Below are 22,372 nucleotides of genomic sequence, written 5' to 3' on the forward strand. Positions count from 1 at the left end.
ACCTATAAGAATAGTCAGGTTAAGTTTTAAAAAACCCATTAAGGCAAATTCAAAAGTTGGACAAAATGGGCGAAGGAAGTATTTCTAGTATCTAGTCGTATATATATAATCAAACAAACATTATTTATTGTAAAATTTATTCTTATATTTACAGTTTTCAATTTGCATATTTAAAAAACCACAGAAAACTGGTATTTAAGCATAGTGGTCCTCCCTATCAGCCGCTATGGTCGGTGCAGTGGCATCTTCCATCGCCGCAAAGTTCATAAAGTGAGCCGGTCGGTGTACTTCGTGATAGAATTCACGTGGATTGCCAAGTTGTACGCCGTATTTCATGTTGGGATCGTGCCGGACACCTGAAAAAATAAAGTTTTATTTCTTGTATAATTTAAAAATAGTGTCAAATGCTCAATAAAGATTTGAAATGAACTGAAGCTGAAAATATCAATAATTTCGGAAATACGAACATATAGTATATATATAACACTTTAAGTGAATGAACAATATTTCTCTATAAGCTAACTTACCCATGAAGTTATAATTCCAACTGCCTTGTGATGGCACCATGAAGTAACCGAGGAATCTGTCCGACAGCAACATTTGAACTTTCTCATAATGACTGGGCAAATAACCTTTGGGGTTATTTCCTCTGTCAGTATTCTTAACCCCCCATTCGTAACCGCTAGGTGTCAATTTATACGCTGTTAGCGAACACGATCCAGGTGTAAACGAACACGTGATTATGATGGTCTTCTCACCGTCCCATGTTTGATTGTCAGCCATTATTTTGGCATGTGCTGTTATGTCCTAAAAAGTGAAAAGTTTCTTGTAATTAAAAAATATTTTCTACTAATATTTATATTATTATTTTTATCAAGCAAGTTAATATTATCTTACCTGTGGCGACAACTGTGGCAATTCATTGGGTTGTGTATGCATCCATCCCAATGGTTGCAAGTGCGCAAGCGCCGGATGTTTGGGCAAGTGTTTAGGAAGATGCACCGTCTGGTGAGTACCCCACTGCGGGGGAAGTACAGCACAGTGGACTTCGCGTACTTGTGGATTATCGGGGGGAGATGTACCGTAGAGATAGCAGGCGATCTGAAAATAACATTAATTTGCAAACGTCAGTAAATTTTAAGTGTTTTTTTTTAAAGTTACCTCTTAATATGTTTAAATTTTGTATCATACAGTGTGTAATGAACATAATATTATATTAGTATTACCTGAGCTCTTAAATCCGATATAGTGACGAATTTTTTAAGCAGGTTCTTTGGTAAGATGTAAGTGTAACCACTCTCCTTGATGTCATCAGAGCTAACGTAAATATGGTTTGTACGTAGATGAAGATTCGTTGCCGATATTGCACGCACACGCCATTCCGTCTTTGAACTAAAAAAGCAGGTTTTATATAAATCTTGAAAAATCACATGCATAGGTTTCATCACACAGCAATGTCAAAACGATTATCTTCGCTATAAAAACTATTTCCATGCATGTAATAATATATTTAAAACACAACTATACTTCAAAAATAATAAAAATAGTTTTTCAAAATGGTTAATTCATGAGTTGTATAGCAGGTTTAATTAGCCTTTTTTTATTATAGTTAAAAAAGTTATTTTAATTTTAAGTTTTAAAATAAATTTAAGCACTGTTCAAGAATATAAATTTTTCATCCGATCAAATAGTATCAACTGATAAGTTAAGGTTTAGACTAGCGTATTTCTGCATTTGATTTAAATTATGTATAGATAATTACCTGAAGGTCTGCGACTCGTAGTTGCTAGTGGTGGAAGTAATGATCTCGTCTCCGTGCTTATTAACCGTGCGTGTGGTAGTGGCAGTGAGCTGACTCTGCTCCTTGCTCTGCTTCTCTATCTCTGCTATCTGTTGTCGTTGGGCAGAGGGCGCCGATATCTCCATACCGAGGATGATGTCACGAATCTCAGATTGGGTGAGCGATGCCACATTAACGCTGAAATAATTAAATAGGGAAGGTTAGTTTACACAATTAGGTTTTATTTGATACACGTCAAAAAAAATAGAATATAGATGAAACTAACTATGAAATGGAATTGCTCTGGACACCATAACATTAATGAACCTTAACAAATTGAGCACAATTCTTCAATACATTGTTATATAGAAAGTCATAATAATATTATATAAGAATAAACAAAAACTTCTCATAAATAATAATTGAATTTAATGTAATACAATTTATTTGACTCTTCACAAAAAGATGATAAAAGCTTGTTACAAAGCTCATTGCTAAAATACTACTCACTTGTTTTTCTTTCCATAATCGGCCAGAATAAGGTCTTTGAGCTGAACTTCCACCTTGATCCAGTCATCGTCAGAAAGCGTGGGCCAAATGTGATGAGGCTCCGTCAGTGTTGTTTTGTCTGGTTTTAGGAGGACTTTTGTACGTTCAGTGTTCACGTGCAACGCTCGTAGGATAAGGATGAGACGACTGAAGGCCTGGAATTAATAGATATTCTTAATTGAGTAATTTTAACAATGTGATAAGAATTTTAAATAAAACCCAACATATTCAACATTGATCTAATTGCAATCTTTATGATTAGATTTATAATAAATATAATCAATATAATAATATATTCGTTTTAATTAGTAAAATTTTTTCTAGTTATTTAATATAACTCTGCTTTGACATTTTTTCTTTATTTTCACCTAACCAGACGGATTACAATGCGTAGTTTTCATACATACGTGCTGTTTTGTTTATTATACTAATTATGAGCTCCAAATAAAAATGTTCTACTGATTAAAGTTAGAAGTAGTGAAGATACTCACAGTGTAAGAAGATATAGTCTTTAGCCAATCGTCATACAAGTTGAACAGGACCATCTGCGGTTCAGTGGCTTTCAGGATGAGATCACCGAACTTCTCTACTTTGAGACACGCTTGGAATGGCAGTTGGAGCTCAGAGCCCTTTATCACAATGTTGGGGAAATCAAGCAAGTGTACCTATTGAAGGAAAGGTAGTTTAATATAATAAAAAAATTGTAACTGAAAATAAATCAAGTTAATTGAATAAATGGTAATTTAATTAATTAAAAAAATTACTCTAATTAATCTTGGAATAGGATAAAGAAATGCAAACTAGCATATTACGTTAGAATCCATATTCCAGTTGTAAGTACTAAACATCTAGATTGTGTTAAATTCAGATGTTTAAAAAATACTACTTATTCAAATTATTTTTACCTCAAGTGGATCCAACATTCCCTTTCTTGTGACAATAATCTGTTTAGGTTGTTCTTCAACGGGTAGGGAACGAATCAAAGCAGCGACTTCTTCAGCAGTCTTCCATTTAGCGAGCTGTACGAAACGTCAAAAATTTAAATAATATATGTAAGTGTATAAACTTATATATGAATATATGAATACTAGCGGACCCGACAGACGTCCTGTCTACACGTCTTTAATTTGAAAATTTTTTTAATAAGCTAAAACATTCTGGACCATTTTGATGAAAATTATTATTCAAATGTTATGACAATATCTAACGATCCATCACATGGTCACACACGATATAAGACAATGATAACAAAACTTTTTTTAAATTTCGGGACAGACTAAAATTAAAATTCGAATATTATTTAAAATTTCACACTGCGATGGTAGCGCCGTCTGTCAGATCCAATGTAAAACATTCCAAAATCAACAACTACTAATAAATTAAAAATTAATTAAAAAAACATTGTCCAGCGGACAAAATTGTGAATCTAAACCATTCCCAGATCCCCTTGAACACACACAAAAAATTTCGTCAAAATCGGTCCAGTCGTTTGAGAGAAGTTAAGTGACATACACACTCACAGAAGAATTATATATATAAAGATATCTATATTAATTTTAATAATTTACCTGTCCAAGACGTTTTTGTCCAGCCCATACACTAGTGTGAATAATCTTGAGGAAGAGCTGTCCCGTGCGCGGATTGAAGATGAAGATGGCGCCGTTTATTGGTTTCGTGGTTAAGTTGCCTTCGAAAGTCTTGTGAATGGTCACACGGTATACATTTGTGTCATCCACGAACCTATTAATATAAATAAATAGAATTAAACATATACTTCATTAGCATTTACTTTCCTAAGTATTGATAAAATAGTCTAAATGTAGTCATTTTTTGTTTCTGTTAAACTGTATGTTGCCCCCTGTTCTATAAAAAAAAATCAGTTTGTATAATATACCCGCTATATTGTGTATGCCGAATAAACAAATATAATTAATGATCAAGTATGTTCCTTTTTTTAATGGTTCTGGTGTTCCTAGTATGTCCTAGTGTTTTTTAATTTCGTTCAAGTACATTTATTTTCGAAGGAAATCTTATTATTCTTATTTAAAGCTTTACGCGAATGTAATTCTTTTATTACAACCAGTGTAGGTAATTATCAAAAATAAATAAATAAAATAGTAAACCCTCAAAATAAATAAAATCTTGCCAATTTAGCATCTGCCTAATTGATTTTAATTGCAATATTCAACCTATTCTAAACAGGTATTTTATGTTTAATACTCACCAAATGATTTGGTTAGAGAACAGCTCTCCATAGTTCTGACTGGAGAGGTATGGCTCCGTTGGTTCTGAAGAGTATAACTGGAGAGCTTTTCTTATTCTCTCCCTTAGTACATAAAGAGCGGGATTTGCCTTCATTATCTTCGCCATGGCCTGTTGTATGAGGGGCTTGCAGCCAGGGAACCAGTTGCCATATGCACTGTAATAATAATAAAAAAAATATATATATAGATAGATATATATATATATATATACATGCTAATATCAAAGTTTCTTTAACTAACTAAATTTTTATATGTGCACAAGCTATATATATATATACGTATATGTGCCTTCAAAGCAATTGAATGGAAACTTCTGCCAAATGCGCGATTTGAACCAAAGCAAGTATCAGATTAAGGTTTAAGCGAATATATATTTCAGAATAGCGACATTTTCAGTCGAGTCAAAATAAAATTTTTCTTACCTGTGGAGATTATAGGCCAAATCAATGGCAATTAGCAGGCCAGTGGGTGAGGGATAAATTGACATGTTATCTGTAGTGTAGTCGAGGAACTTGGCTCGTGCGTAACGCTCAATGTCGTGGGAGTCGTAATCACCCCAACGGAGTTGTATGTCCAACCAGTACTTTTGAGTTGTTGTGTTGTCCATTGTGTCCCTAAAATCAGTCATATTAATAACCTATCAAAACGCTTTTTTGTTATTTAAGGATATGCTTCTTCTCATTTTTTATTATGTTCACCCGACGACGCTTAAATGCAATAAGGTCAAATACGCGGTATATTTTTTTTGTTTCTTATTTATATTTTGTGCAATAAAGTGTATACCTAAATAAAGATGCTGTAACCCATACTAAAATAATTTAATTATGAGATTAGATTGATCTATTTAACTAAGAAAACATGTCACTTTATTGGTTATTGGCAAAAAATAAGTAATATGAATGAATATTACCTTTTTAACATAAAAGTAATAATTAAAAATCTATTCTAAAAATTACATACTTGGTATCTGCTAGAAGCGATGGCCTGGATACATTCCACTTGTAAGCAGAGAACAGAAGTATATCAGCACAGGATGAGTTCATCTTATATGACTTCCTCGGGTGAATGGTTTCCTTTTGTACCGTCTCTATTTCCAACGCATCTAGTTCTTGATCGAACACCTGATAGTATAATTAACATAGTAAATAAAATAACTCATTTTAATTTTATAAAGAAATATATGAACTATTTGATTAAAATTTCATACGTTTTAATAAACTAGTAATATTTGTAACATCACATGAAATAAATATATTAAGATTCTTTTGAACAATTATATTATTAGGATATTTACCTGACACAAGTCCATGACAATAGATTCGTGAACCTTCTGCCACAAGTGAGCTCTGAATATCTGGATGAGCGAAATCTTCAGAGTTGGGATCTTTCCGTGCATGAAAATACCAGTTAAATCCAGTTGCACCTGAAATTTACATCAATTCAATAAGTAGTTAATACAATTAGTATGTTTTTATCTTTCTAATTTTGCGTTCTTGGAAATCTAGAACACAATAATGTATTGTAAGCTAAATAATGAGTATTGTTTATCAACACTATAAAGAACGTGAATTTTTACCTGGAAACCGACGTACACGTTGGCACGGTTAATAGTAGGCGACCACCAAAGTGTGAAACGACGGTTCGGAATCTGGTTCAAACCGGAACGTTGAGCGTTTGTGAGCTTCTTGTACTTCATGGATTCCTCGAATCCAGAGGCCTTTTCCCTATAAAAATGCATTTTTAATGTTTTAGTTTAATACGAAAACAAAGCTGTATAAATTTTTCAAGACTGGGAATTTAAGAAAAGGTGCAAAAACCTTGTAAGGAAGAAAAAGCTATGGAAAAGCATTATCTCATTGTTATGGGTGCAAAATTAAAAAAAAAATTGCAAGTTGTTATATTTTAATATGGTAAGCGGTAGCAATCAATGTAGGCTCGCGGATGCGTAATCGGCGTTTAAAAATGTAACAGATAAAAAATGCTTACCAGAACAAACCTTCCCACGTAGGGAAATATGTTCCCTTGAATAACGTATGTTCCAGAATTCCTTCGACTCCACCAAGAGCTTGAATCATATCCGTTCTGTAGTTGTTTAGATTCCATAATTTACCATCGTGACGCTGGTGCGTCCACCAGAAGGGATTTTGCTTCAATACCTGCATTAAAAATTATTATATTATATTCATCTTCATCCAATGTAATACAACATTTTAGAAACGATAAAAGTTAATTCAAAATATTTCTATGTAAAATACGAACTTTTACTACTTTGTATTTTATTAAGGCTGATGTTGTGAAGAAATTTAAAATATCAGAATTTTAGTTGCAAGTACCTTAATATTGCAATGCTTTAATGATATTTAATAATAATAATAATAATAATAATTTATTCATTGCACGAATATGGTACAAAATGTCAAGGTGGTACAATTGTCAGTCGTTCGCATATTCTGCCACACACAGTGGCGCGCAAATTTATCTTAGTTTAGATTTTACATTATTAGTCAGATTCATATCAATTAAGTCAATTATCATACATAATTAAATTTATATAAATTACCATGTCTCACACAAATAATCGTTTATTGAGTAGTACGTTTTTTCTAAAAGTAATGCACTAAGTCGCTTTTTAAAGATTCTTGTCGGAAGATCTTTAAGTTCTTTCGGTAATCTATTGTAAATTTTAATTGCCATACAGAAGGCGTTTTTCCGAAATAATTCTAAATTTATTTTTGGCACAGCCAATTTCTCCCCATGTCTACTACTTACTACATTCGATTTAAAAATATGTATATTTCTGTGTACGAACAGGGACATTTCTAATATATAAATACATGGAAGAGATAACACTTTGAGTCTCTTAAATAGAGGCACGCAACTATCGATGCAATTTGCTCCACAAATTGCTCTAATACATTTTTTTTGGGCCTTAAATACCCTATTCACTTCGACTGAATTTCCCCAAATTATAATTCCATATCTAATTATAGATGCAATATATGCATGATAAGCAGCTAATACCGCAGCATGGTTAACAGTTTCCCTTAGTCGTTTTAACACAAAAACAAAACGGTCTATTTTGTTCTGTAATTTTTCAATATGTGATTTCCAATTACAAAATTTATCTATCGTTATACCTAAAAATACACACTCGTTCATTATGTCCAGTTTATTGTGTTTATATTGTACGTCTATTAGTGTTTTAGAGTTATACCTATGTCTGAAAATGAATTATGTTAGTTTTGGTCATGTTTAGCTAATATTGTGGTTATGAAATCGATGGTGGATTATAGATTGAACATTACCTGGTACTGTTTGAATTCAGTACGTATACGCCAGCCCTTGTCGTACGCGAGTGTGTGTCTGTCCTTTTGGAAGAGTGTGTTGATACGCGGAATACCTCTGTCCCATGAATCTTCTAAATCTTCGAGTGTTAGACGTCTAAAAACATACAATATATTTAAAACTAAATAAATTAATGCAATAGAGTAATGTTTACACTCAATGTAATGGTATTCGAGTATAGAGAAGTAATAATTATGTCTCCAAATATGGATAACAAAAGTTATATATCAAAATAAATTTTTAAGTGTAGTGAATGATCAGACAGCGTGTTATCAGACGAGCGCGGCCTTGTCTCAATGCGATCAGCAAGGACTTAGTCTCACGATCGTCCCCAGAGCACAGGGCCTCTCTGGATTCAGGACCCCTACGCGATTAATCATTTCATTCAAACAATATGTTCCAAAAGCCAAACAGTACTTTTGGGTTACCATCATATAAAATATTGAAAACAAAATAAGGACTTACAATGTCGCCACTATCAAATACTTAATACATAACTTCTACTTGATACAAAAAAAAAAAAAAAAAAAAATTACCGGTTTTGCGCGTTCGCCTCCTGCCTCTTAAGTGCGTACTCGGCCCACACACGCTGTGAGTCCACGAATTCAGCCTCCCATGGTTGAATGTATCGGTACAAGTTGGGAATGAGCTGGTCCTCGTCGTGGGACATACCCGAACGGAAGTGAGTGATACCGACGTCTGTTTGTTTCGACCAGCGAAGGTCAGACTGTAAGCAATTAGCAATATTTCATTATTCCGAAGTTCAGTTGTTATTTTACTACATTTTAAAACACTGATGTAACATGTCAGTCTGTCAGAGGAAAGAGACAAAAGGACTGCTTTAAAGTATATTTACTAATTTCGTTTCTGTGATAGACTATTTGATAGTAGGAAAAAAGTGTTAATGAGAGTAATCTAGATGGAAAGTAATTTGTAAAATGCATTGTAGAGTACAAAAAACATAAATATTTGAAAAAAAAAAGCGCCATACTTTAAAATATATTTATACATCCTTAATCTGACAAACGGTCAAAGATAAATCAAAACTACGCTGACCTCATCTGGAGTAATTGTGTAAATAAGGAATGATAATTAGTATGTAAACCTTGACGTTTGTATACGTATTTACAAGCGATGCCAACTAGCCTAGATATTGGCGGGTTCTTAAAATTGTTTGATGAGATTTTAAGGCCAATACTTCACAAATAACCATCTGTAATGGTTCTATAGTTACTAATGAATAATTTTATCATTTATAAAAAAACATTTAATTTATGTTATACATGCTGTGGCTTCTATCATATTATTTGTCATAGAATTAAGGCATACTACAATTTATAATACAATAATAATATTACCTGTGGTATTAGAACGTGACCCATAGACAACATTCCCAAACCGCCAAGCTCTTTGGGCGTGTAAAAAACGACGGGCGGGAAACGTGAGGGCATTTTGGAGTTGAGACCGATCTTGATACGCGTTTGAATCTTGTTTTCACACTTTACTAATAGATCGAGTAACTCTTGAGTGTTTACAACGGCTTCGCGGAAGTACGTCATCAAACCTGAAAAATAAATATGTTACAGACAAGCGCAAGGTTTGATGGGATTGTCGTCAAAGTCAAATTTAAAGTTTTCATGTTTCCAAGTTGGTGTAACTTTATCATGATATTTCCTCCTGGTGTGGAGTCAAGTAGGTATACCTAATATCAGAAAATTAATACCAAGCCAATAACCACACGATAATAATAAAAATTTTATGGGAACTCTATTAGCTTACGCTTGGTCACGTGACGATTTCTTTCTAGAAGATGTCTTGGCTGTGGGAATTTTAAATAATTTTTTCCAAAAAAAAGTATTGAGAAAAACATATCAGTGAAACGAATTTTATAAGGAATTTATTCCTTTTAAATCGTGTTATCTATATCAGTATTTATGTGTATAAGTTTAATTTGTTTTCACTAAAAATAAATTAAATGTTATTCAAACCTAAAGTAAATCAAATTTATATTTACTAAATAATATTAAAAGTAACAAACCTATAAGCGCGGTGTTCCATTTGTTAACAATTTTGGTGAACGTGGTAGAACCTGAGGCCATAAGAATCTGCCTGACTCTGTTGTGGAATCTCGCTAAGGATTCGTCGTCAACCCGCAAATAACATTGCGCTGTTCGCTCTTTCGTCACTTCGTTCTGTAAGTTCCACACACCGTCACGGTGGGACAGTTCCTCATTTTGACTGCGGCACTGAAATTCAATTATAAAACGTTTTAGCTGCCGTAGGTCTCATAAAAAGTCTTAAAATTATAGGGAAACAAATAAAGGGCTACAAATATTTAGCAACATTTTGAGCGTACGCATCTATGTGTGGCAGTAAAATACTTAAAACAGAGAGTTAATTGAATCTCTAGACAGTTAATAAAAGATTTGATTGAATGTCGATCTTTAAGTAACTGTCTAGAGATTCAATTAACTCTCTGATTTAACTACTTTACTGCAACATATGCCTCAACATGAATGCACTCGTAAACTACTGAATAGATATTTACGAAACTAGGATCGTTCTGTATTAGTCATCTTTTAATCGTCGTACGAATTTTGAAATGTGAATATTTCTTAGGAAAGGATAGATACAACTTTATAGTAGAAACAGAAAAATAAATTCTAAAGTTACAATATTGTATGATAACTTTAATTATATTATTGTACTTACTTTAGGCAGTATCCTACATTCGAAGCCGGCCATGTTGAAGAGTAAATTGGGATTGTCTTTAGAATAAACTGAGACGAAGCTGTTCTCCCACTGAATGGTTGTCACGGAACGAGGCAAACGGTTCTTAATATCCCAAAATACCGCTCGACCCCTATAATAAATAAAATAGTTAAATATAAAAAAATTAAAAAGGAATTTTTTTTTCTTATTTAAAGGTCTGCCTATTTTTGTTTTCCGCCGCAAAAATCCTAATATAAAATGGGTATTGTTTTTCCAAACATGGAGCTTGAAGGTTGTTGTGTGAATATTAATATTTAATTAAAGTTATACTTACAAATTAACGTCATGTTTCATGAGCCTCATCCGAGCATCTCTGGGCCAGCACTTCTTATTATTGTACCCGACAATGTTTTCATTGTTCGGATCTGGATGCTCTGTTAGGTATCTTTGAATGAGATCCCGGGCTTCTTCAGCCGAAAATCTTTAAACAAAATAAACATGTTATACTTTTACAGTAACAAAAATTACAATAAAAAACGTTAATAATTAATATATTATTTGTCGATTGAGTTGATTTTAGTCAAAATAGTGGTAATGTATAGAATAGTTGCTGGCTATCTATACTCTGATGTGAGTGAAACACATATTTTGATATGTATTTTCAACACTATGCTATAGTAAAAATAGGCAATTTGACCGTATTAAAAAATGAGTGAATTTGGATAAAAGTTGAATTTAAAAATCGCTATGGAGTAAATTAACTTTTAAATAATTATTTGTAATCTACGATGACTTACACCCAAAGCCAATGATCTATATCAATCCATTTTTGACCATCTGAGATATTAATCCAAATATTGATAAAACTCCGCCAATAACCAATCGACGGATTAATATTAAATATCGTCTGTCACGATCTCAGATTGTTGATTAAAAACAATCTGAGATTGTGGTTAATTATTTGGTTCGGGCGTGCTCTTATATACATTTTATTTAAAACTTGACGTTTGTTTTCAAGTACGTTACGAGGCCTCCTGGTGCGCCATTTATTTAAACAAACGTTTCATCAGCTTCTTGAAATTCTAAATATTTTTGTTTAAACAAAATTAAAAAAAAAAAGAACTGTGTAGGTTTAATAGTCTCTAATGAATAATCTGTTGATTTTTTAAATCTCATCAAATATTAAATGTCAAAAATATTTATTTATTTATTTACACTTTGTTACATTTATACAAAAACAAATAACATCATACATAAAAATTATAAGGTTTACAACGTGCGGCCTTATCGCTAACAAGCCATCTCTTCCAAGAAACCTTTGTTATTAATATCTCGTAACCTTTTTTAATAAATATTAGTATTAATAACTCACCTAAAGAATATATGAATCCGATCGACATATCTGCAATACAGTCTAATTGGATGAGCTGACTCCACAGGACGATCTTGATAAGCCAGGAAGTCATTTGGCAATTGTGGAGGTCCGGCCATTTCACTAGCCCTTTGGAGACCTAGGACTAGCAGATCTAGTACTAGACCATAGTATTGGACTATGAATGAGGCGAATTGCAGACCGCGGATGATACCATATGAGTTTGTGTGATTCATGTCCTGTGGTAAAAGGTAATTATTAAAATACAAAACCAATATTACTAGACATATTATTTGGTTTTACAATTAAAAAAGGAAAAACACCTTCAAACTTATAAGAACTCAAAACCACAAAGGCATTTTCTCCAAATAATACAAAAATCTAAATCAGTAATGTATATCTAGTTATCGAAGATCATACATAGAAAAAGCTACTTTTAAGTCAGATAAACGCCAGATATTTAAGGAATAAATTCATAAATTTAACTTTATATAGTTCAGCACACTATATAACTAAAGTAAACATGAAGCTATATAATTTAGTTATATATTTTATTGAATGATCAGACAGCGTGTTATCAGACGAGCGCGGCCTTGTCTCAATGCGATCAGCAAGGACTCGGCCTCACGATCGTCCCCAGAGCACAGGGACTCTCTGGATTCAGGACCCCTACGCGATTAATCATTTCATTCAATATTTAATCACACGCCATAGTCATAGCCAGAAAAAAATATTAAAAACAAGTTTTTACAGTATTCAAAACTGGACTGCGTTTTATACACTTATGATAGATAATAAAATTTACCTTATAATTGATAACGACGTTATTCTTAGCAGTCATATAATCTGCAATATTGTGGTCCACTATCAACCGAAGCAGTCTGTTGAGAAGCGTCAGATCGATCTTTTCATAGAGTTTTTCAAAGCGAGACTCCAGAAGTACATTACATTCTCCTTCACCAACTTCCCATACATCTTGAAGATTGTTAATACCTGAAAAAAATTATAACCAAAATTTAATTATATTCTTTTATTTATAAAACTAAAGAAACTAAAGTTCTGGGCTTAGAAAGTCAAACCATACTATCAGACTTTTGACAGTAAAAACCATTTTTTCTATGAAATCTCATTGGATTTAGAAACATCCTTATTTATAACTAATGAATATAATTAAAGACTTATGTCCCTTTAATTATATTCTGGATTTTCATTCCATAGAATTCTGGCATTTTATAAGTGTTGCTACTAAAAAGTTTTCTAGCGAAAAGGTAACAAATTCGACCGATTAGAGGGAAATAAAAGACAATATCTGTCAGAATTCTGCAGAATTAAAAATCTAAGTAATAGTTATATTCAGAATAGCTTATTTTTTCAAAAAGCTAAATAATATTCAACAATTATTTCATCATTAAGGAAACTTTATATAGAAAGTTTAAATAGTGATTTTTACCTTGACACCATTTATAAACCAGTAGCGGCGAAGGCTCTGTGTCAGCCGGTTTGACCCATGGCGGCAGCAACCTTCGTTTATCCGCTTCATACCACAGATATTGGTCTAAATATGCGTCTGTGATCTTCTCCAAAGGTTCCACATCATACACAGGGACTAGATGTGAGTATAGATCCATGAATTCTATACCAACCTATAAAAAAATTATGTTTTGTTATGAAGTACCGTAATCAAATCAATAGGGCATTTAATATTGAATGATCAGACAGCGTGTTATCAGACGAGCGCGGCCTTGTCTCAATGCGATCAGCAAGGACTTGGTCTCACGATCGTCCCCAGAGCACAGGGCCTCTCTGGATTCAGGACCCCTACGCGATTCATCATTTCATTCCATTTGGGTTTGTTTTAAGCATCATAATAATTTCTAAGAAAAAACTGTATATTGTATGTTTTAATTTCAAAACAAATCATTAAAAACTATAAGACAATAAGGCTTGTTGGTAAATCGAATTTATAAAATTGAGCTTTCATGTTTTTTTATAAATTTATCATTAAAAAAAGGCTATTTAAATCTAATTTTATTCTAATTTAGAAAAAACAATCAATTAAATTATTAGTTCATAAAAAAAAATTAGACTAGATTTTCTTGCACTAAAATGGACTACAAAAAATGTTATGAAACTTAGCTTCCAGATTATTTAGCTCTCCAGCAACGATATCCTAATAACTAGGAACCATTTTCAGGAAATCTAAATAAATTTCGTATTCGAACCTTAACGAACTTACGGTCATTCTTTAAAATATCAATAAAAGTAGGTTAAAACAAATATGCATTGTAACAAAACTTAAAATCAACATTAAAAATTTTCAACAGTTTCGTTGTAATTACAAATAATAAGTATTACATTTTATTAACAAAATATAACTCACCTCTCTGAAAGTTCTTTGTGTAAGCAAATGTCTCTTGATTCTCGACAATGCTTCGTGCGGGTTGTCATAGGCCTGTTCTATCAATCCCAACTCCTCCCTTTGACTCTGATTCAGCCTGGATTTGACACTGTACGCCTCTTTCAGCCTTTCTAAGGCTAAAATGAGCAGTTTTGTGTCGTGTTTGTATGAAAGGGGCGGGAAGGGGATGGGCGCAAATCGACGAGATTCAAGCCAATGGACTGTTGTTGTGTATATCGCTACGGCTTCTTCGGGTGAGATGTATGGACCGTCCTGAAATAAACAGAATAAAAATAAATTTTTATTTTAACAATCAAATTATTCTATCTATTTTTTATCTTAAGTAAAAAGATTTGTTAGAACTATTTTTAATTGTATCAAGACAGTTAGAATTTTAAGCAGTAACTTTAAACAAATAAAACATGTGCGTCTCGGAACGCCCAACAGAAGTGATTTAAGTTGACTATTAAATATTGAAACTGCTTAACATGAGAAAGCTTAGCTTATTACTTAAATTGTATGTATTTTAATATGATAATATATAAAAAGGTTATGAATTTTTTGTATTAATTAATAAAACCTTTAATTGCTTATAAAATAGTTTTCTTATTATACATACTTAGTTACAATTCGTCAATATTAGGATTGCCTGGAAGAGATCGTTTGTTAGCGATAAGGCGACTCATTGCATCCCTTGTAATTTTTATGTATTGTTATTTGTATTTCTTTGCAACGAAGTGTGAGTAAATAAATATGTACATTAAAAATATGCACACTGTAAACAATGAGTAGAGGGGAAAGTGTCGGTCCAAAGTACGGCTATCGCTGCAGGTTAGAGTTAGAGGAAAAAGAGAGAGAGAAAGAGAGAGAGAAAGAGAGAGAGAAAGAGAGAGAAAGAGAGAGAGAGTAGAAGCCTGCGTACCGCTGCAGTATGCGTAAGAAAAGGTAGCTAGACAGACTGGCAACGTATCGCGTTACGTAACGAAGCGGTTTACCCTCCCATAAGTTATCACTTTAGTGTAATAATTATATCCAACGACCAATTTCAATAACTGAGAAGTTCTTTTACTCGGTTTTTCGGCACAAGATTTAGAATCAGCCATATTTATATCTAGCTCACCTTCAAATAATTATGCTGTCTCTCCTGTTCAGCCTTCAGATACAGCCTCGTCAGTCTTCCCAAATTCTTCTTGCATACGGTCTTGTCTACTGTGGCTCCTCGTCGAATTCTTTCCCGATTGTAATGGGCCGTGTTGGTCCACCAATCCGCCTTCATTTTCACGTATCGGAGAATCATGTTTTCTATTGGCGTTGGAAGACCTGGAACCTGTTACATTTAATAGATTAAAAAACGCTTTGAAATCCATTACAAGATTTTCATTTTTTTTAAAGGTTTATCTTCTGTGCCTATTGTAACAATTATTGCTTTGGAAATTCCGAATCTAACTATGGTTACATCATGTCGGTTAACAAAACCACGAAGGTAGACTTTTACAGTATTATTAAATTAATAACACTTAAGTAAAATGATAATAATCTATATTATATGTATAGTTTGTCTTACCTTCCAAGGAATATTCGCCTTCCAGCACCTCCAGGCTTCGGACAGATGCTGCAATATTGTCCTCGCCTTATTCTGCTTGATTCCTTCTGGCATCATATCCACGATATCGTGCATGACAGACGCACGCAACTCCAGGTCGAAGTGAGATTCCACACGCTGCTTCGTCACAGTTTTAGCAACACCTAGACAAAAAATGCGTCCAATTGTGAAGATAACTTTTATTTAAAACTGAGTTACGAGCTTACTTAGTGGCGGCTAAATTTGTTTTTTTTGTTTGTTATATTTTTCCAATAAAGCGGAAGACGAGATAGGACAAGATGTTATCCATTACTGACATGCAAAAATACAAATACTAATAATATTCCTCTTCATTCTTATCATCATTCCTTTTCATAACATTATTAATAACTAAGACTGTGGTATCACTAGTCGTTTTTATTACGAATCATATACTCTATATAAAAGAACAATTAAAATAAGTAGCATTTGTTATCTCAATTTTGATGTAAATACGCAATAGAACTACAAAATATTGGATATCTACGAAAAGTTGTAATAGCGCAACATACATACATAGTTGATATGAAACTATAAAAAACCTCCCCCCAGATGCATCTATTTCTCTGTAAGTGATTAACTCAAACACTATCAAACGAAATGGTTTTTAATTATTTCCTAAAGCTATCATAAATTATTTATAACAAGAAACAATGAAGTCAAAACCGTTTTCGACGATATCGTTTATACTTTAGAACAACCAATTAACCAAAATCAACGGTGCCGGCTGAATTCTATTGTACATATTACGTTCTTAATAACCTAACAACGTAACGTCATCGTTTGACTATCGGTTTTTACGACCGAATATGTTTAGTCGATGTCGTTATAACATATTTTGACTGTATACGAAAGATATGGCCAAAGATGGACTACAAATATACTAAAAAGTTTTAAAATATTTACGAAAGGAAACTACTGGTGTGAATGTGAGGGTGTGATCATGGTGTAGCTGATTTAACACTATGAATATTCTTAATACTCCTTTTAAGCATATTCCGCGATAGCTCAAACAAGTCAAGGCTTATATATTGATTTTTCGGCATCCACCCAAGATTGCAGCATGGTTCATCTGGTTGATTCACTACCTATTTTATGTACAAATAAATAAAGAAATGAATAATGAATTTTAAATAACAATATTACTAAGTAAATTACCATTAATAATATAATTACCTTTGGAGTGTCTTCCTTCGAATTGTCTGGACAATAAGTTGCCAAGCCATCTCTCCAACAGCGGTGTGATGCCTCTCATGAAGAACAGCCACACACGCCATCCTGGAGCCCAGAAACCGCATCCTGGACCCTTTGATACTGGGCCCTAAAAAGCATAATTAAAACCAGCCTTAAAGAAAAGTTTATCTTTTTGCAAGCCTTATAGATATTATAATTTATATAATATCAAATTCTTATCAACTACATAAGTTTTTATTTATTTAGATCAGAATTTCAGTATATATAAATATAATCCGGAGGTGTCAGGTTTGAATTTGGAATAAACAATAGACAGACTTAAATACCTGTCTCATATTTTTGTGTAAATATAACACAAATTAACACATAGGATAACCAGATATTATTGTATCAGGAAATAATTTAAGGCTAAAAATCAAAAATTACACAAACAGTTGTTTTTCACTGTGAAATAAATTTTAACCCAAAAACCGACATTGGAAGATTGCTTATTATGATTAGCAGGTCTAAAGTTCATATAAAAAACAAACTTACAGTATTAAACCGGTAATATATCAGATGCTTCAAGTCCTTGCACATCCTGATCTGCCTCATCAGTTTGTACTTGTATCTGTACATTCCAGTGAGCTGACCAACGTGAGCAAAAATGTACTGAAGACCATCAGCCAGTTGGAATGAGTCCACGTTGTTAAGACGGTATTGGACGTGTGAGTCCACTATTAATTTTGTCAAACGAAGGATTTCTCGACAAAGATGGAATGCTGTAATAAGTAATTTAAAAATTTTAACCACCTATTTTAACACCTTAATGTATTTACAAAGATCATTATATAGTCTATGTTAAAAATGCAAATCTCGTCTAAAGATTGCATAGTTCGCAGTTTACCTCATTATTAATGTTAAACTTCGAAAAATTATTACTTTAGTTTTTATCTGTTTTAAGGTTTTTTATAAGTTTTTAAAGAGCAATAAGGCTTTTAAAAAAATGTTTGTAATGTAGGAAATTAATGTAGACGGGACATGTAGCACTTTTAATTGTTGTTGAACATTGAATAAAGAATTTTTTAAATTGAATTGATTACATAGTCTAAAACTGAATTTATTTTAATGCAACTTGGACAATTAGTTCCCTAAGAATTTACCTGATATTAATCAATATCGAGATCACTATTAAATTTTAAGGAATTTGAGGTACAACAAAAATTGAGCATATACATGCTTCTGCAATGTCACTTAAATAAAGATACAACTGAAGGTAATAGTTTATGAAACTTATGTTATTCGCCCCATTTTTTCTATAGTATCGTAAATTTTAAACGCAAACGAACTAACCGAACCAATAATACAATTTTTAGGGGCCGTTCAAGTATTCCGTAGGCAGTTTTTAGTGATATTTCTCGCCCCCATCTTTGTGAGCAACAGTAAGCAAAGCTCTCAAAAAAAAAAGATCATAAACGTATGAATTTTTGCAGTATTACGTAACCAGTTTAACTGCAATTTATCCCCCCTCCCGCATAAATTAAAAACATATAGAAAATCAACCGTACCCTTTCCCCCCTGTAGTGCTTACGTAATACTTGAACGGCCCCTTGCAATGTTCTATCAAATGCATTTATATGGTTCATAAGTAAAATCTACACAAACAAGCACAGGTTTAAATGTTAACAATTATTTTAGAAGTTTTATTGACTTGAGGTTGATAAACTCAAGTATGTATTAACTAAATCCCTAATTAATAATAAACAATAGAGCATTCAATTAATCAAAATCCTATTATTCAATTGTTTTTTTTGCAAAAAAAGAAAACTTACCATTTCCGAAACGAGACTTCTTCCTCTCCTTAGTTGTGAGTGTCTTGACAGGTTTCAAATTAAAGTTGTAGTCCAAATGTAGATAATTAAGGTTCTTCCGATGGATGAGTAAATTCAACATGTTGTATCCCTGACGACACACTTGGAGACCAGCCTCTACCCAATCCAAGGTTGTTGTTTGGAAGAATTTGGTAGATTTGAAGGAACGGAATAAGTACCTAGACAATGAGTAAGTTTTGTAAAACGGTTTATGTCTTAATGCAATTGTGATGTTAAACTGAATATGTATAAACCATAAACTAAAGATCTAAATAATACTATTGAAACAAAATATATCCTATATTTTCAATGACCAGTTACATTTTTTGGATATAGAATAATATACAAATAGAGAAAATACACAATTCTATTGTTGAATTAGTGCTAGTGTTAAACAAACAAACACATATATGAAATGCATTTGCACACTAAGCAATAGTCAAGAACTAAGATAATATATAAATAAGATAATAATAAATAGAGGATAATAGAACCTAAAATTACCTCTTTTTCTGCGGCTTGGGGGGACGATGTTTAAGTGCATTAAGCACATAGTACTTAAGCAACTTTTGATATGAGACTCGCACTTTCACAGGCTGACCAGGAGGGCAGTGTTCCTTGTACCAGGTCTTAACAAGAGGCACGTCAATGGCCCGGCGACAACGACCTAAATGGGTTTAATCATTATAAGTAACTGAATAAAAATATATATATGAATGTTGGAAACTACATTACAGTACACCAAAATTCTATATTACCTGATCTCATACTGAAAGGCCTCGGAGCCCACAGCAGAGCAATACCATTTGCTGTGTTGTCAGTGTACAATGCTGTTTCTTGTAAGAATGGTGAGACTTCCTCAGGTAAAACAAAGTCTTCCTCTTCAGGGACAGGGTCTAAGGACTTCACTGAATGTCTGTGTGAGATTGGATTGATGAGGGGATCAAAGTAAAAAGCTGGCAAGTCTGGGTCTTCTGTTTTGATGTACACAACATTGGGTGTGTGGTACCTAGAAAAATATGTAATGTAAAATAAGAGAACAGTATTGCATCATAATTTGTCAACTTTATGAAATTATAAAAATGCTCTAAATATATACACATGTTTTTAACACACTGAATTGTAATAAAATATTATTGCACTTTTGTAGTATACTTAAATTTATGCCATAATCAATAGAAAGCCAACCAACTTACCAAGACAGTTGAACAAAATGTGGCAAATTGTTATAGAGGTATGGGAATGCTATTCTGTATTCTGTTCTGATTGGCTGTCTGATGATGATCTTGTTAATATCATTGAATTCATTCCAATCTTCATCTCCAGCAGAGTTGTCTTTTACCAGAGGTTCAAACTTTGGACCTCCAGGTATGGCCATATTTAAGGCTTTTGCAGTGAAGAAACTCTTTGAATCAAACAAGTAAAAGTAGTTGTCATCTACTAAATCAGTCAGTAGTTGGTTTGCAAGACGGTAAAGTGTAGCCATTTGTGGTAATGACAAATTCCATTTCCTGTATGTAGATCCATTAACATGTATACTGCCTAATAATGGTTTGTGGTCATAAAACCATGAAGCTACTGCCCCATCTTCTTCAGGATCCAACTCTATCTGAATGGGTTCAAGGGGCTCAACATCCAAGATATTATCAGCATAGTCTAATGGAGGTTCTTCATCATCGAATGGTGGAAATCTCATTCGTTTAAAGTGTCGACGATCTCTTTTTTCACGCCTCATCATAATCCACATAGTGCCCCATTGTGCAATATATACAGGCTCAATTACCCAGGGTATTTCATTAACAAATGTTATGGCTCCTGTAATGTGGTATAGAACTTGTACATCTCTGATTTGTTCCCATGGCATTGGCATGTTCTCAAGTAATTTCATCACAGCATGTGGCATGTACTTCAATGCTCCAAGGTACACTCTCTTGTCATGTCTGTATTTACGACTTGTCATATCACCGTGGTCTCTGATGATTTTCCGTATGTGCTCTGGTGGCATATCTTCTTTTTGAGCATCCACAAAACCAAATTTGCGCTTTTCGGCAAAGCGCTTTGATTGAAGTTGAAGCCATTTTGTAGCTGTAACGAATTATAAAAAATTCACTACTTAAGTACTTAACTTTGTAGACTTTATTTAATAATATATCATAAATATTAGGTCATATATTTTGTTAAGTAAATATGTAATAAAATACATAAATGTTTGCAACAACAGCATTTTCCATGTGATACTAGATAGGAAAATTATATCCATTGCAAGCAATCTACCCCACAGGAAATTATTTCAACTTATTCTTCAAGAGTGAAATATTGTTTCATGGGACGTGGCTTTAAACTTTATACTTTTACGTAAAAATACATAATAATGACTTAAATATTGCCTAGATATCAAAATGTATGCAATAGAATTAAACATACGTATTGTGTCTTAATGCCAAATGTTCAACATTTGTCATTAAGACACAATACTAAATAATTTTTCACTTACATAAAACCTTAGATACCAGATGAAGTTAACTTTGGACAACTTACCCTTTTCCTTAATCTTCTCCTCGGGAATGTGATGAGGTTTCGGTGGTTGAGCCGGAGGGACCGGCGGCGCAGCTGCAGCAGCGGCAGCGTGTGCTTGTAACGCGGCCTGTTGCGCCGCCGCCAGCTGTTGCTGCGCCATCATGGTAGCCCAGGGGTTGGGCCCCAATAAGTAAGGCGGCAGCGACATCGCTGCTGCCCTAAAATCAAAATATTATAACCTTATCTCTACGCGACATCAACGACGAAATAATCCAAGCTTGAAAATATAAAAACTTACTTTGATTACGCCCTTGAATATACACTTATTTATTTTATTTTAAAAACAACATTGAAACGTCTTATATTTCACATGTTTTTAAAGCGACGCCAATTGTTATAGACACGCTAAGCGCGGCCATTTGCATTTACATTTCGCTGTTGCTGTTGCCTGTTACCACAGATTAATAAATATTCGATAACAATAAGTTATTTTATAAATATTATATGCTGTATACAATAATTGTTAGTGCGAAGTGAATTTTCATGATTAATCGAAACTCAACAAACTATCGTTAATTGTAAACTATCAATTATTTTGGAATTTTATCATTCATTGTATTTATTATTCAAGCATTGCCAAATTGTTGCTTTTCATCCTCATATTACCTCCATGTTGTGTACAACTCAAAAAATTTATTTCACGTTAATAATATTCAACATATCAGTATTTTAGAAGTTATTAAAGGCCCATTTAGATTGAGAGAGTTTCT

The 22,372-nt window shown here is 33.1% G+C and overlaps 1 protein-coding gene across 1 annotated transcript; it reads right to left on the reverse strand.

Moving 5' to 3' along the window:
* Window positions 1-120: 120 nt before the first annotated feature.
* Window positions 121-22,048, reverse strand: LOC110994533 (pre-mRNA-processing-splicing factor 8). Its single transcript, XM_022261226.2, has 35 exons — window positions 21,901-22,048; window positions 21,624-21,820; window positions 20,282-21,170; window positions 19,844-20,094; window positions 19,590-19,752; window positions 19,047-19,264; window positions 17,770-17,996; window positions 17,218-17,362; window positions 15,985-16,166; window positions 15,541-15,747; window positions 14,403-14,693; window positions 13,473-13,665; window positions 12,828-13,015; window positions 12,023-12,261; window positions 10,985-11,131; window positions 10,651-10,801; window positions 9,977-10,184; window positions 9,297-9,502; window positions 8,475-8,665; window positions 7,899-8,034; window positions 6,580-6,749; window positions 6,170-6,317; window positions 5,888-6,016; window positions 5,554-5,714; window positions 5,016-5,207; window positions 4,554-4,748; window positions 3,898-4,069; window positions 3,235-3,348; window positions 2,821-2,994; window positions 2,291-2,484; window positions 1,763-1,978; window positions 1,227-1,392; window positions 898-1,101; window positions 528-807; window positions 121-356 (listed from the first exon to the last, which is right to left on the reverse strand). The coding sequence occupies exons 2-35, from the start codon at window positions 21,808-21,810 to the stop codon at window positions 196-198; spliced, it is 7,095 nt and encodes a 2,364-aa protein (XP_022116918.2). The 5' UTR covers window positions 21,811-21,820; window positions 21,901-22,048; the 3' UTR covers window positions 121-195.
* Window positions 22,049-22,372: the final 324 nt, after the last annotated feature.

Source organism: Pieris rapae, chromosome 4, assembly GCF_905147795.1.
Source record: "Pieris rapae chromosome 4, ilPieRapa1.1, whole genome shotgun sequence".
Classification (NCBI taxonomy): domain Eukaryota; kingdom Metazoa; phylum Arthropoda; class Insecta; order Lepidoptera; family Pieridae; genus Pieris; species Pieris rapae.

Excerpts from the sequence above, each read along its gene's own strand:
- LOC110994533 (XM_022261226.2), bottom strand. The coding sequence starts at position 21,810 with ATGTCGCTGCCGCCTTACTTATTGGGGCCCAACCCCTGGGCTACCATG. Across the intron at positions 19,753-19,843 it reads GCCTTTCAGTATGAGATCAG|GTCGTTGTCGCCGGGCCATT; the intron begins GTAATATAGAAT and ends AAACCCATTTAG. Across the intron at positions 19,265-19,589 it reads CCCAAGCCGCAGAAAAAGAG|GTACTTATTCCGTTCCTTCA; the intron begins GTAATTTTAGGT and ends CTCATTGTCTAG.